The sequence below is a fragment of the Uloborus diversus genome, chromosome 7 (genome assembly GCF_026930045.1).
Source record: "Uloborus diversus isolate 005 chromosome 7, Udiv.v.3.1, whole genome shotgun sequence".
Lineage (NCBI taxonomy): Eukaryota > Metazoa > Arthropoda > Arachnida > Araneae > Uloboridae > Uloborus > Uloborus diversus.
The window spans coordinates 149,832,631-149,846,872 of record NC_072737.1 but is presented as its reverse complement, the minus strand read 5'-3'; the positions used below and the strand labels follow the sequence as shown (position 1 = coordinate 149,846,872).

The 14,242-nt window shown below is 31.0% G+C and overlaps 1 protein-coding gene across 1 annotated transcript in view; it reads left to right on the top strand.

Annotated features, from left to right (window-relative positions):
• Positions 1-2,268: 2,268 nt before the first annotated feature.
• The window catches only part of LOC129227026 (TOM1-like protein 2), a 37,291-nt gene continuing 25,317 nt past the window's right edge, over positions 2,269-14,242 (top strand). The window contains 4 exon segments of the mRNA XM_054861661.1: positions 2,269-2,299; positions 2,302-2,331; positions 4,716-4,800; positions 4,920-5,004. Of these exon segments, the coding sequence (XP_054717636.1) occupies positions 2,269-2,299; positions 2,302-2,331; positions 4,716-4,800; positions 4,920-5,004 (231 nt within the window).

The window sequence follows — 14,242 nt, the reverse complement described above, 5'->3', positions numbered from 1 at the left end:
TGTTACACAAGGCCCAAGGTGATTGCATATAGAGTTCGAAAGGAACTTTCAATGTCTTTTCAAGTTATTTTCAATGCTAGATCTACAATTTTTCCAAATTGGTTGAAAAACTCGAAATTGCCGTTTCTACTCTGTTTCTTTTAAATTTATATATTTGGTTTCAAACAAAAAATATAGAAACTTGGTGAATTTATTGCTCTGGCAAGTACCCTCCCTGCCTTACTCCCCGCTAGATCTGGCACTGGTTATTGTAAGAAATTAAACTTGTTTCTTTATGTTTTACGTGCAATACAGTTTGTTTATTTCATCATATTGTACATCATATTTTTGTAATATTCCCCAACTTTCTTGGTTAATCAAGTAATTCAGGATGTCCCAAAATTCCTTGACGCACATTAAAAATTCATAGGAAATCTACAAATTGTCATTTTTAATAACTTACTATGACAGCTATATCGTTGCAATAGTTTGCAAAACAAACATCATGTGAGGTGTTTAATCATTTTATGAAACAGAAACCAATACCATAGTTCAATGTGTGCCCCAATTTTTGCTCGAACCACATCTAAATGGTTCTCAACTTCATCCCTTTTTCACAAACTATGCACACATCGAACTCCGATTACCGAAGGTATTGCTTTGGGTTTAATAAAATGATAAAACACCTCACATTACGTTTGCTTTTTTTCCTGCAACAATACAGCTGTTATAGTAAGTAAGTTACTTATAATTCAATGTCATACAAAATTCTTAAACCTGTGAAGTATTCTGGAGCAAACCACATATTCCTACAACAACTTTTTGGACACCTTGTGTTACAATGTTAATTGCCAAATCAGAAAAGGTTAACTTGTTCCTGGTTTGCTCGCTGCAAATAATGTTTACAAAAATTTTCTTTTCAGAGAAATATCTCTTGAAACTTATTACAGGGTTCGTACGGGTCATGGAAATCCTGGAAAGTCATGGAAAAAAATTACAAAATTTCAGACCTGGAAAAGTCATGGAAAATTGAAATTTTCATTGAAAGTCATGGAAATTTATTTCAAGTCATGGAAAAATGTCCTGGACAAAGAGAAAGGAACAGTAGTTAAAGGAGCATTTGAAATCTTGAGTGATTTAACAGTATAACATATAAAAGCTATTAAAAGTGGAAAATTGAACTTTCCAAAAATCAAATCTGAATTTTGAAATCCCTTTACATCCGCTTCTGTAGCAGTTGTTTGCCTTTTTTTGCGATGTGATTTTACTGCCTGGACATCACTTATTTTGAATTTTCTGTTATTTTCAGTGCTTCTTATGTTTCATATTCTGTAGTAGCAAAATTTCACGTTCTTAGTTTTGCCATGCCCATTCAATAAAAAGCAGTTCAATTGCATGCAAGTTCGATTCCATCACTCGTAAGGACTTTATTATTAAATTTATCAGAGTTTATCTTAATTTGTTGAATGTTTTGAAAATAAAGATTTTAAGTCAGGCGATAGAATACAGAAAAAGAGGAATTTTTAATGCTCTAAAACAGTAGTGCCCAACATACGGCACGCAAAACTAATCCATGCGACCCACTACTAAGTTCAATGTCGGGAATTAAACGTATTCTGGAATTTCTGAACCTATTAATTTATATGCATTTAAAAATATGCAAATTTGTAAACAAAACAAATATACTTTTGTATCAGGAGATTGATTCATTACTGACTATTTTTTTCAAAAAAGACCTGGTTTAGAAACATAAAGAACTAAACAATGTGGCTTTACTTTAAAGAACCAAAATACTGTCAAGTTACGTTGATGATTAAAGGCACTGTTGACTTTAAAAAGTAACTTTTTAATGAAATTTATTGAAACTTAGTGATTACTCATTCAACCTTTGTCCCATTCAATTTCATTCTGCCTGTTTTTTAAAAAAAAATCAGATATTTAAGCATCATCATATTCGTTTCACTGCATTTTTACTTTACGAAAATTTATATGATGAAGACAAATAAGAATAGTTTAGTTTTTTAAGTGTGCACTTATATTTCTTCCATTACGAGTAAGTGCTTCAATGAGGCTGTGGCATTCATATAGACGTTTTGCTAATGCTCATTTCCAAATATTACCAAGTTTGAGATTAAATAGTGCTATTCTCTTCATGTAACGAGGTCATGAAAATTTTCATTGAAGTCATGAAAAAGTCTTGGAAAATCATGGAATTTTTTCATCCAAATAGAGTATGAACCCTGTTATTATGTACATATCTATGTATTCATTTATGTTCATTTTATAGATATGGCAGGTCTTCTTGCTAATCTAGGAGGCAATCTCTGAATACTCCTGTTGGACAAAAAATAGGTATGTATTTTTAAATAAATGTTCCAAGTATACAATAGGTTATCAACTGATTGTCATATGATGTCAATACAGGAGTGCACACCAGAGTTGAAAGGGCTTATGTGGTGCAGACTGGGCCATTGAATTACTTAAGTGCTTGTTATTGGAGGCGGTATGTTGTATTTTAAGCTCTATCTATTGCTCTATGGAAAATGACTGGCATCCCTGGCTAAACTAACCTGTGTTTGGTAACCCAAAGACAGTTCAAACTTGTTTACTTGTTAGCGGTCCATGTTGGATAAATTCTATTTTTTTCGTGCAATATATACCTTATAGGGAAACTTATTTTGTGTTGGTTTAGATTCAGTAGTTGTGATGATTCAATATTAGAAAATACCAGTATCATTAAACTTGACCGTTGATGAAGAGTAAAAATCCAACTTCGGGTATGTCTCGATAAGGCACATTGTTTCATATGTTGTGTTTCAGACTGACTGTGAGGATTTATACAATAAAAAACGTAAGTTTTTATTTTAGAATTAAAAAAAAAAAAACTCCCCACTTCCGAAATTCTTTATGTTTTTATAAAATCTGGAGGGTTTCCTGTAGTTTTTAACTTGATATTTACTGCATATAAACTTATTTTAGAAAAAGAGTACAGTTATTTTATTCTAAAAGTTAATTCTTATCGATGCAAAGAAACTATTCAAGCATATTCTGTAAATGTGCCTCCTTTAGGTACTGCATTTCTGAAAATAAGGTGACTCTACTATTTTATAAAAATATAAAGGTGTTATTTTGTGTAAAATATAGTAGATATTTTTGGTAGGTATTTTAAAAGCATTTTTGGATAGTAAATTAATGTATGGTATTTTTGTATTGTTTATGTTTGGGATGTTCTGTCAAGACACTTTTACTTTTCATACATGGAAATTTGAATAACTAAGCGTTTTTTTTTTTTTTTTTTTTGGCTGAAATAGTTATATTTTGGGGATATTTTTCTGCTTTAAACAACGCATATTGAATCACTTTGCTCTTTTTTAGTAGAATATGAGAATTGTTTTTGTTTCGATGAAATGCATGTTGGAAAAAAGCTTTTATTTGTATAGGTACATATTTCTTTGGTGAGCTGTGATAGTAATTTGTTAATTTAAGCATTTTAAATACCTACTAGTAATTTTTCTTTGTGTACAAAAATTTTCTAGTATCTGGTATTTTTAAAGCAAATATTCCTTATTTTTTGCTGTGGTTTTATTTTTTATATATATATTGTTTTCTAAAGTGCTTTGATCATGTTTTTTTTAGCTGAATTATTCCTGTTGGCGCTAAAAAAGCATCGCTAAGAACGATGTATGACATGTCCATCATACATCGTTTTCAATGGTGACACTTTCTTCGTGCCAACAGGAGAAAGTCGCCAAGGGTGGGGTATATTACATTAGTTCCAAATGACTTTTAAAAGGCTTATAGCTTGGGTCTAAGAAGATTTAATTTAATTATTTAAATTTATCAAAATGAAAGGTGTTAATGGTTTAATTTTTTTGCACAAAAAGCATGACATGGGGCCTTTGTTTTAAGCTATTCAAATTTCAGGCTAACCTGGGAATTAGAAAAAATTACTAAACTTTAGTAAGTTGTAGTAACTTGAAACAGCTTACCAAAAGAGGCTGTAATACTGAGCAAGAGGGTCGGTAACTTAAAGAGCTATTGATCTTCATAGGGGAATCATAAGCTGACTAGGACCAGCATAGTCAGGACCAGAGCCTGTTGTTGGTTGTCACATTTGTTATTTGATATTATCATTAAATTTATAAATCATGATATAGAAGAAATTAGTATTTTTTGAGATCAATTTTGAATTTTTAGGCATAAATTTTCTTTTTCTGGTTATTGAAAATTTTAAAAACTATAGAAGTGCACCCCTTGCACTCCCTTCCCGGCTGCCATGCATACTGCCTAGTAACGCATACTAGAGTCAAGCTTAGTAGTCTTTCCACTGTATCTGTTCTACCTCGCATATATGTTAACCATAATGCATCTGAAAATAAAAAGCAAGTACGCTGACTTTTAACTTTTATAGAGTTATTTTTTGGCTTGACTTAAAACTGTACCATCATTGTAATTTGAATCAGAGATTAGTTCCTAAAAAGGGAAAAATAATACACAAAGAAAGCAAAGTCAAAAACCTTTTTGGTAAGAAATCATAAAAAACCTATTTCTGTTAAATGGTTAACCATAATAAACTGTGCATATTCAAATTCATATGTAAGTCACTAAACTGTTTAGATGTGTGAACTTGTTGTGCCAGCGTTAAGGTCTTGAAACTTACTAAAATTGAGAACGATTTAACAAATTTACTTTTCTTCTTCTTTTTAAAGTTTGAAGTTTTATATTTTGTTTTTTAGAGCAAGCTACAGATGCATCATTACCATCTGAGAACTGGGCATTAAATATGGAAATCTGCGACGTAATAAGTGAAACAGATGAAGGGTAAACTATTTTAAATTATATATTAATTACTTGAATAAATTTAATGTTATTTGAACAAATGAATTTAGTTGCTTTAATTGTAAAATGCTATTTTATAAACTTTTCTGTTTGTATTTTAGTCCAAAAGATGCTGTTAAGGCTATTAAGAAAAGATTGCAGCAAAATACTGGAAAAAATTATACTGTAGTTTTATACACTTTAACTGTAAGTATTTCTTATCAATAAAACTTATTATATACTTAGTATAATCAGAACTGTTACTTTTTTGTAATAAGCAGGGTCTAGTGGAGTAAAGTGGTCATAAAATCGTAGGTTTTCAACTTTGGTGGATAATGAATACAACAAATTCTTTAAACACTTCAACTTTTTTTGTTGTTATTTTACATTGCATTATTGAAGAACACAGTACATTGAATTTTAGGAAGAAAAATATTGATTTTAGTAGTTTTATAGCAATTTCTTTTCCCTATGTTTTTATGACCACTTTACCTCATGGGGTGGGGGAAAGTGGTCATAGCATGAGGTAAAGTGTTCATAGTTAAAAATAGATGCAAAACCATTATAAATAACCCTAATATTTGTATATTTCGGTTGTTTTTATAGTTATAAATATATTTACGAGTACATGCGTGTATACGCAAATATATTACCTACAGGAGTTTATACGTGTCACGTGTATATATGTGTAACGTGTATACACATGTCACGTCTATATACAAGTATATACGCATATAAACGTACATCATATGCGCGTATGCACTTGTATCTCAAGAAAATACGTGCATACTTAAGTATATATTTGTATAGTAGACGTATATACGCATATATAAGTGTACATACATATGCGGGTATACACAAGTTAATTCGTGGATACATCCAGTGCGTCTTTGTACGTGTCTACTCACGTATGTATGATATGGAATCACAAATATATACGCATATATACGTGTAAACATGATTATATGCTTGTATAAACATATACATGTACATTTACATGTATACACCAGTACACGTATGTATACACGATAATATACGCTTATATACATGTTGGCCTACAGAGTGAATCTAAGATCTTGGGCAAAAATCAAAGGGGTGTGAGAGGGGAGGATAAGAAGCAAAGAATCATTTGGAAGTTATAATCACGGACGCCTTACATGCACACAAAGCTAGAAACTGATGGATGCAAAGCAGGGCACAAATTTGTTGCACAAAAATGATTTTACCTAACATTTTACTTTTTAAGAAATATTTAGAGCAGTTGTTAAAAGTTAAGGCCTGTAGTAGCTCTAATACATGCATCACAACAAAGGCGCAGCGGCAGATGTAAGTTTTTCAAAAGTCTCGGTTTCCAACAGAGAGTGATCTGTGAATGCGACGCATGGTATTACAGCTAAAGGCCGCAAATTTCATCAATCGCTTTAAAACTTTCTTAAGACCTAAAATGTTGTGTAAAACTGTCTTTGTGTAATAAATTTGTGACTTTTTTTTGCATCCATCCATTTCTCGTTTTGCGTGCATGTAGTGCGTTAGCATTGTGTTTGTGACCATATGTTCCTTATGATTCTTGCTTCTTATCCTCCCCTCTAACACCTTTTAATAATTTGCTCAAGAGTTTTAAACTCACCCTGTATACTTGTATTTCTTATGCTTGTATGTAAGTGTTTACTTGAGCACGTACGTGTATATACGTGTCTACCTGAGTATATAAGTGTTCTTATATATACCAGCATAAGCGAGCATATAGGTGTATAGTAGAATGTATAGCTGTATGGATAAGAAATTCTTGCAGATACCCATATACGTATTTATTGGCGCATTTATGTGAATACGTCTATGTATGTGCCTACACGAGTATATATGCGTATGTATATGCATATACTCGTATATTTAACCCCGTTTACTGTAAAAACAATACATATTAAGTAAAATTAATATTTAATTTGTATCTGCCCTTATACTTAAAGATTAAGTGACATTAGAAGATCCATATTCGTTAAGCCTAATACTATGACCACTTTACCCCATCTTACTTAAGTTGTTCTAAAAAATTATCTAAAATAGATTCAGCTAACTGCTAATGCGTAAGAGTTCTTGAGACATGGAGGAAGCTTCCTGTACAGTCAATTTGTTCCTAATTCTAACAAACAAAATTTCCCAAGGAAGTTAAAATAGGTGTTTAGATTTTAAATTTTTTCATATTCACGCAAAATATTTTTTTTTACCAAATAAAATTTTGCCATTCATAAAATTTTGTATTCAAAATGTAGTTTCTAACTGCTCTACTCTAAAATAAAATTTTCACATTCATTCGAATATTTATTTCCAAACTATAGCCATCTATTTGACGTATGACCACTTTACCCCCATTGACCACTTTCCCCCACCAGACCCTATGTCTTTTAATCTTGTCATGATTGTTTTATTCTTTGCTGCCTATTTTGTCTTTTTCATGAACTTTTAAACAAAACATGACATTAAACAAGGCTGAAAGCTCAACCACTAAATAGTTAAATTAAGTCATTGAAAGATAAAATAATCCACAAAAAAACAAGCTATTAAATAACATGAAAGGTTTGATTAAATTAATCTGCCAAATGAATAAACCATCTGAAGCTGCATTAAAATGTTAAATAATCTACCAAATAAATACATCAACTCGTCAATCAAGATTTAGAATTCTATTGTTAAATCTGAAAAAAATGAGCTTAAACAAGAGGCCAGGTAAACATTATTTTTCTGTTTTCTGCAAGGTAAAAAGCAAATTGCCAAGCCAATTGACCATACTTATAAGGGAAAGTATTATAATTTAATATAATAATTTCCCTTATAAATGATTTTATTTTTTAAAAAATTTCCTCTGCTGTTCAAATGCTTCCAATGAACTGCACATCACTTAATTTAAAAAAGAGAACAAATGCTAGTTTTTTTCTGGCCAAGTTCAAGCTTTAAGATGAGATTAAATCAGATGCATCCACAGAAGAATTTTTGAAATACTAAAGACAAAAACAGGTGTCATACCTTACCCTTCTACATATGAAACTTGCATTAAAGTAGAAATTGACTTGCATGACGATTAACTGAAGGATTATTGTTTTCTTCTGTTTTATTGGTTTCTACTTGTTCTGTTTTTTTTTTTTTTTTTTTTTTTTGTGTGTGTGTGTGTGTGTGTGTGTGTGTCAGAGGCCATGTCAGCCTAGTTGAAAACTCGAGGCCCAACCTTTGAAGGCTCAAAGCTTGTAATCAGAGTTGTATGAATTTATATGTTTTATAGCTGGAGGGGAGCCCAACGGCCAAGCTAGCAAGCAACCCGCCTTGACTTTCAGCAGCTCTGTCTCTTGTTATTGTTCCAAATTCAGTATTTATTAGTGTTACCCTTGTTCATAAATTATATAAGTAGTTATCAATGAGGAAAAAGATTAATATGCTTAATGAAGACTTTACTAAAACTAACGGAGGGCTCTTGATTGAGCAGAATCTGATTATCTGGGTCAGAACCTTACTAGTCTAGGTATATCTTACACTTCCTGGTTAGGTTTGCCCCCACTATTGAGACAGAAAAGTCTTATTAGAAGAGTGCTGTAGCCAACAATTTATACTTTCCAAATGTTAATCAAACTTCAAATTTCAGTTTATTTTAAAACCGTCTTAAGCAGGGTTGGCCGGATTTGGACCCAATTGGGTTGGACCCAGTGGTTTTTTTTTTTTTTGAAAAAACCCATCTAAAAAAACGCATTATTTAACCCACTTTTGGGTTTTTTTAAAATTTTCTGAGAAGTTTTTTAAAAAATTAATTAATTCAAATACTTTCACAATTTAGACTTCTTTTTTATTTGTTCTTCACCACAGACAATGGACATAAAAAAATGAATTTTGAACTTTAATAGTATTTCTTAACTCTTAACAGCATTAAAAAAGTACTTCAAAGATTTTAAATAAATATATTTAACTTTTTTCTTTAACTGGTCAATAAATAACTCAAATTATCTTGACTAAGTCCTGTCACGTCTGATTTTCTCAATATATGTAGATTGTACAGAGGAAACTATTCTAGCCAAAGGCTTTCGTGTGAATTATTTTCTGCAAACCAACACGTCGCAAATCTCAAATAAACACACACAAGGTATATTTTTTAGAAATTAACAGGTTTTACAAATGGTCGGACGGAAAACAGATAGGATTGAGTATTTTCCTTTTCTTACCAAAAAGTTTAATATTCCTTACTCTGTACACAGAAATAGAAAAACAGGCAACATAAAATTCAAAGAAATGTCTTGATTAAGCTGGAATTCAGTAAAAAGGGATTTAAACTATTTGAGGTTCTACAGTAGTTTTGCATAATAAAATGAAATACAATAAAGTAAAATGCAAAAAAAAATGTAATTAAAAACGAGCATACGAACAATAGATTTCATGACTGGAGAAGTAACTTTGCCTTAACTGTTGGTAATCATGGGAACTAAAAAATCTGAAACTTCACCATTCTTGAGTTTTGTCGTCTTTTATACTTTTATTCAGAAAACGCTGAATTTTCCAGCTTTTTTTTACCCAAGACAATTTTTATGCTTTGTTCATATACTTACGTTACAATATTCTACAAGTACCCCCCACATTTCCCCCCTAAAAAAAGACAAAAAACCCACATTTCTTTTAAAAAACCCAGCTTTAGTTGGGGTTTTTTTTTTTGGGGTTTTATTTAAAAAAACCCTGGGTCCATGGACTTTTTTTTAAAAAAACCGGGTTTTTGCCAACCCTGGTCTTAAGGTGCTAAAATTTCAATCATTGCTACATATGTACCCATGAATTTTTGAGTGTTCAAACAAAAGCTGAAGAAAAAAGAAAATTTTTCCAAGAAAGAAAATTACATCAATTTTTGTAAGAGGATTAGGAATGGAGAATTACTTTTGGTGTGAATGTCAACCTTTTACAATATTCGTACGGGTCATGGAAATCCTGGAAAGTTATGGGGAAAAAATAAGCAAATTTCACACCTGGAAAAGTCATGGAAATTTTATATTTTCGTTTAAAGTTGTGGAAAAATGTCCCGGACAAAAAGAATAACATTTGCTAAAAGAACATTAGAAATTTTGAGTGGTTTAACATTATTGCTCACATAAGCTATTAAAACTGGAAATTTGAACATCCAAAAGCAATCTGTTATAGAACTAGACTTTAATCATTCTGTCTTATATTTCTCGTTCACTTGTCCCTTGGTTGGCTTAGGTATCCATTTCTTTTTCCATTGATTAAGGAGTTTGCATTCATAATCCTGAAATGGCTGTTTGCAGTACTTTCTAACTCATTTTAATTGTTTTTATTTGTACTGGTATATACCTTGTCACAATTTTACACATTCAAAAATCTGAATTTAGAAATCTCATTGCTACCACTTCTGTAGCAGCTCCTCATCTTTTTCTGCAATGTGATTTTATTGTTTGGACATCACTCATTTTGAATTTGCCATTATTTTTGACACTTCTTTTGTTTTATACTCTGTAGTAGCAAACTTGCATGTTCTTGATTTTGCCACTCCTTCTCAAAAAAAAGTAATTCGATTGCATCCGAGTTTGTTTCCGTCACTCGTAAAAACTTTATTATAAAATCAGAGTTTATCTTATTTTGTTGAAGGTTTTAGAAAATAAAGATTTATCAGGCAATAGAATATAGAAATAGGAGAATTCTAATACTCTTAAACAGTAGTGCCCAACATACGGTCTGTAAAACTAATCCATATGACCCATTGCTATATTCAGTATCAAGAATCAAGCAATATGTTCTGGAATTCTAAACCTATTACTTTATATGCATTTGAAAATATGCAAATAAGTAAACAAGTACATTTCAATCAGAAGATTTATTCAATACTGAATTGCTTCTTTTTTAAGAATATCTGGTTTAAAAACATGAATTTACTGAAACAGGTGACTTTACCGTAAAATCTCAAAAGTACCCCCCCCCCCCTCTATTTTCAAAACAAAACTTGTTAATTTCAGAAAAGGGGGGGGGGGGGTATAATCAAGATGTTTAGAAAAGTTTGCCAAAATAATTGTTTTAGTAGTATTAATTTTAGAGTCCAGAAAAGAAATAAGTAAATAAGAGTTAATATTGATGAAGAGTGAAAAATTAATTAATAAAATCCTGTCATAATTTTCTAGTAGTGATAAATTGCACATGGATGCCACTTTTTTTGGAAAGAAAGGATTTTGCACCTTAAGTTGGCAAAACCCCTATAATTTATTGCTTGAAAATTCATAATGTACTGAAAGGTTACAGCAAAAGATCCAAAATCTTAATGTTCTTGTTTCAGAATAGAAGCAAAAATCGCAATCACTGCGCAAATTTGTTACGAAGATCGTAATTTTGAAAACTGAGCTTTACAAAGTTTGCGAACGTAAACACACACAAATCTCTTATTTGATTTTATGAAATGTATATTTCTGATGATCGTAAACTCGTTCAATTACTTTATTTCTCCTTTAAAAAAGGTTATTTTTAAGCTTCGCGCTACTTTTTAAACAAGGCATTTCCAAAATGGTGCCACGCTTTCAAAATGCTGTGTCGAAGATTCTTCATTTTCACGAGTCAGAACAAAAATGCTCCTTCCAAAATGAATAAAAAGCTGAACAATCATACAAATTTTAGTTTATAATGCATATGAACAAAAAAAGGTGCCCTTGTATCAACAGGAGTCTAGACATTTGGGAAGGAATAAACCATGGAGACCATTTTTTTTTCTTTTTTTCAAATCATTGTGTTTTCTTTTCTTTTCTTTTTTTTAGAAAAGAAAACCTGCACATGGAGAGGAAAACTAAACTGCTGTAAATGCTTTCCACTGTAACGCTGTAAATGCTTTCTGAGTAAAGCAGAAAATGTTATCCTTTTTTTTTTCCGGAGGAAGTGGTAAATGAAGATGATCAGAAAATTTTTAGATGAAAGGCAGAGGGGGGGGGGGAGTATATTCAGGATTTTAAAATGAGTTCACTTTCCATCAAAGGAGGGAAGGGGCTATAACAGGGTGGCGACAGATCAGGGAAAAGTCAGGGAACTTTATTGATCAGGGAAATATCTGGGAATTTTGAAAAAATAATAAAAATTCAGGAAAAATTGATCAAATGAAGAAATTTTTTTTTTTGCTTTGCAAAGTTAAACACCCTTTTTTTCCTATTCATTTTCTGCCAATTATTTGTTTAAAAAAAAGTAATATTAGTGAGATGTGATTATGCACTGACACATGTTTGTGCATTTTCCCCCCTTAAGGTTAAAGTATTGAATCTTAAGTTATTAACCACAGGATGAATTTCTTAAGCTTCTGTGTCTGTAAAGTTGTTTATTTTACGTAGTTTGAATTTTTCTGCTAGGCGTTCCATGCTACGTAAAATAAAAAAACCAACAGGCAAAGAGGAAGTTGCCATTAAAGACTTTGCTCCATTGCCTTTACTCATTGTCTTGAAGTAGCTAGCGTACTGTAATCACGATTTCAAGTTTTTTTTTTTTTTTTTACAATTGATACTCTAAGAGCTTAAAAGGTATTTTACTTGGCATTTTCGATTTAATTGCTAAAATGGAATGTTAAATGAAAATCAACTTTGTTTTTTGCCATCTTATTATTCGCTGTCGCTTTAGATTATACAAAGGTTTTTTTTATTTTTTATATACATATATATATTTTCAGACTTTAAAATTCTTTCATTTTTAAAACCAAGTTATATACTATACAATTTGAAATCAATTATTGTTTTTTTTACATTTCAATGTTTGTTAAAAAAGATTTTTTTTCCGACTAATAATGAAATCATTTGAAATTGAGTTGTGTACATAAATAAATAATTTTACTATTTTTTAATAGTTAAAATGCTGTATTCCTTCGTTAAAACCTAAGTTCTTGATTAAAGAATAGCTCAATATGACTGGTTGTTGAAAGATTCCAATTTGTTTTACATAAATATATCCATTATTTATGTAAGTAAAACTGCATTACTTCTATACTTTCACAATTACTTGTTATTCTCGCAGCAACAATTATGCTGCTTAAAAATTCAGTTCAAAATTATTTCCAAATAAACTTTTCTAGTTTTATGATGATTAGGTATTTCTTTATGAGTGGTTTTAATAATTTCTTAGAATTCTTATGTTTACAGGATACTGGAAGTAAAGCATTTGTTTTAGATTTCCTATAATATTTCTCGGTAGATAATTTAATGTACTATTTTTACTAAAAAAAAAGTTTTTTTCAAAATATATTTTTTTAATTAACAGCTTAAAATGTTTTAAACACTGCATTTTATTTAATATGCAATGGTTTTCAAGTAGGGTAAAGGAAGAAAACCATTATCCATGGTAACGTAAATCAGGGAAATTCAGTGAACTTAATGAGGGAAAAGTCAGGGAACTTTTTTTCGCCGTTCCTGTCGCCACCCTGTATAATCAATAGGGGGGTTACTTTCGGGATTTTACGGTACTTTAAAGAACCAAAATACTGTCAAGTTATGTGAATGATTAGATGTACTGTTGACACTAAAAGGAACTTTTGAAGCAAATTTATTGAAACTTAGTAATGACTCATTTAACCTTTGTCCCATTCATTATCATTCTGCCTGTTCATAAAAAAAATATTATACATTTAAGCATCATATTCTGTTCAATACATTTTTACTTTACTTAAATTTATATAATAAAGACAAATAAAAGAATAGTTAAGTTTTTTAGGTGTACACTGATATTTTTCACAAATAAGTGCATCAATGACGTAGTGGCATTCACATAAAAGTTATACTAATACTCATTTCCAAAAATCGGCAAGCTTGAAATTAAATAGTACTGTTCTCATCATGTAACATGGAATTTTTTCATCCAAATAAAATATGCCCCTTTCTTTTTAAACAATTGCATGTGTTAATAAAAAATGCTAGACAAAATATTCATGGATGTAGCCAGGATCCCAGGAAAAGAATTTTAGTGCCCCCCCCCCCCAGTACAGACTTCAGAAATTGCTTAACATTATAGCCCTCCTCTCCCCTTAAAAAAACATTTTATGCTCTTTTTGGTCAGATGAAGGCTGAAAAAGTGGTTATGTGACTCTCCCCGGGAAATTTTCAAAATTGAAGTCTTAAAATTGCAATTTTTAATTATCTTTGGTAACAGTTGGGAAGATCATGGGAGTCAGAGGTTCTCTTCTACGGAGGGGCAGTTTCCCCTTCATACCCCCCCCCCCCCTCTGGCTATGCCCATGAAAATATCTATGACCACATATATATATTTTTTTTTTGGAAATTTAAATGTTATCTCAAAGATGTTTTATTGATTTCAATAGAATTTGGCTTCAAGTACGTAAATGTTTCATATTAGTCTTAAAGTTGTCAGTTTTTGGGTGTACAAAAATTACACACGCCTCCACAACATTTTGCCTTCCAACATATGTGCATGTATCTGGTTTCAACTGTATTAC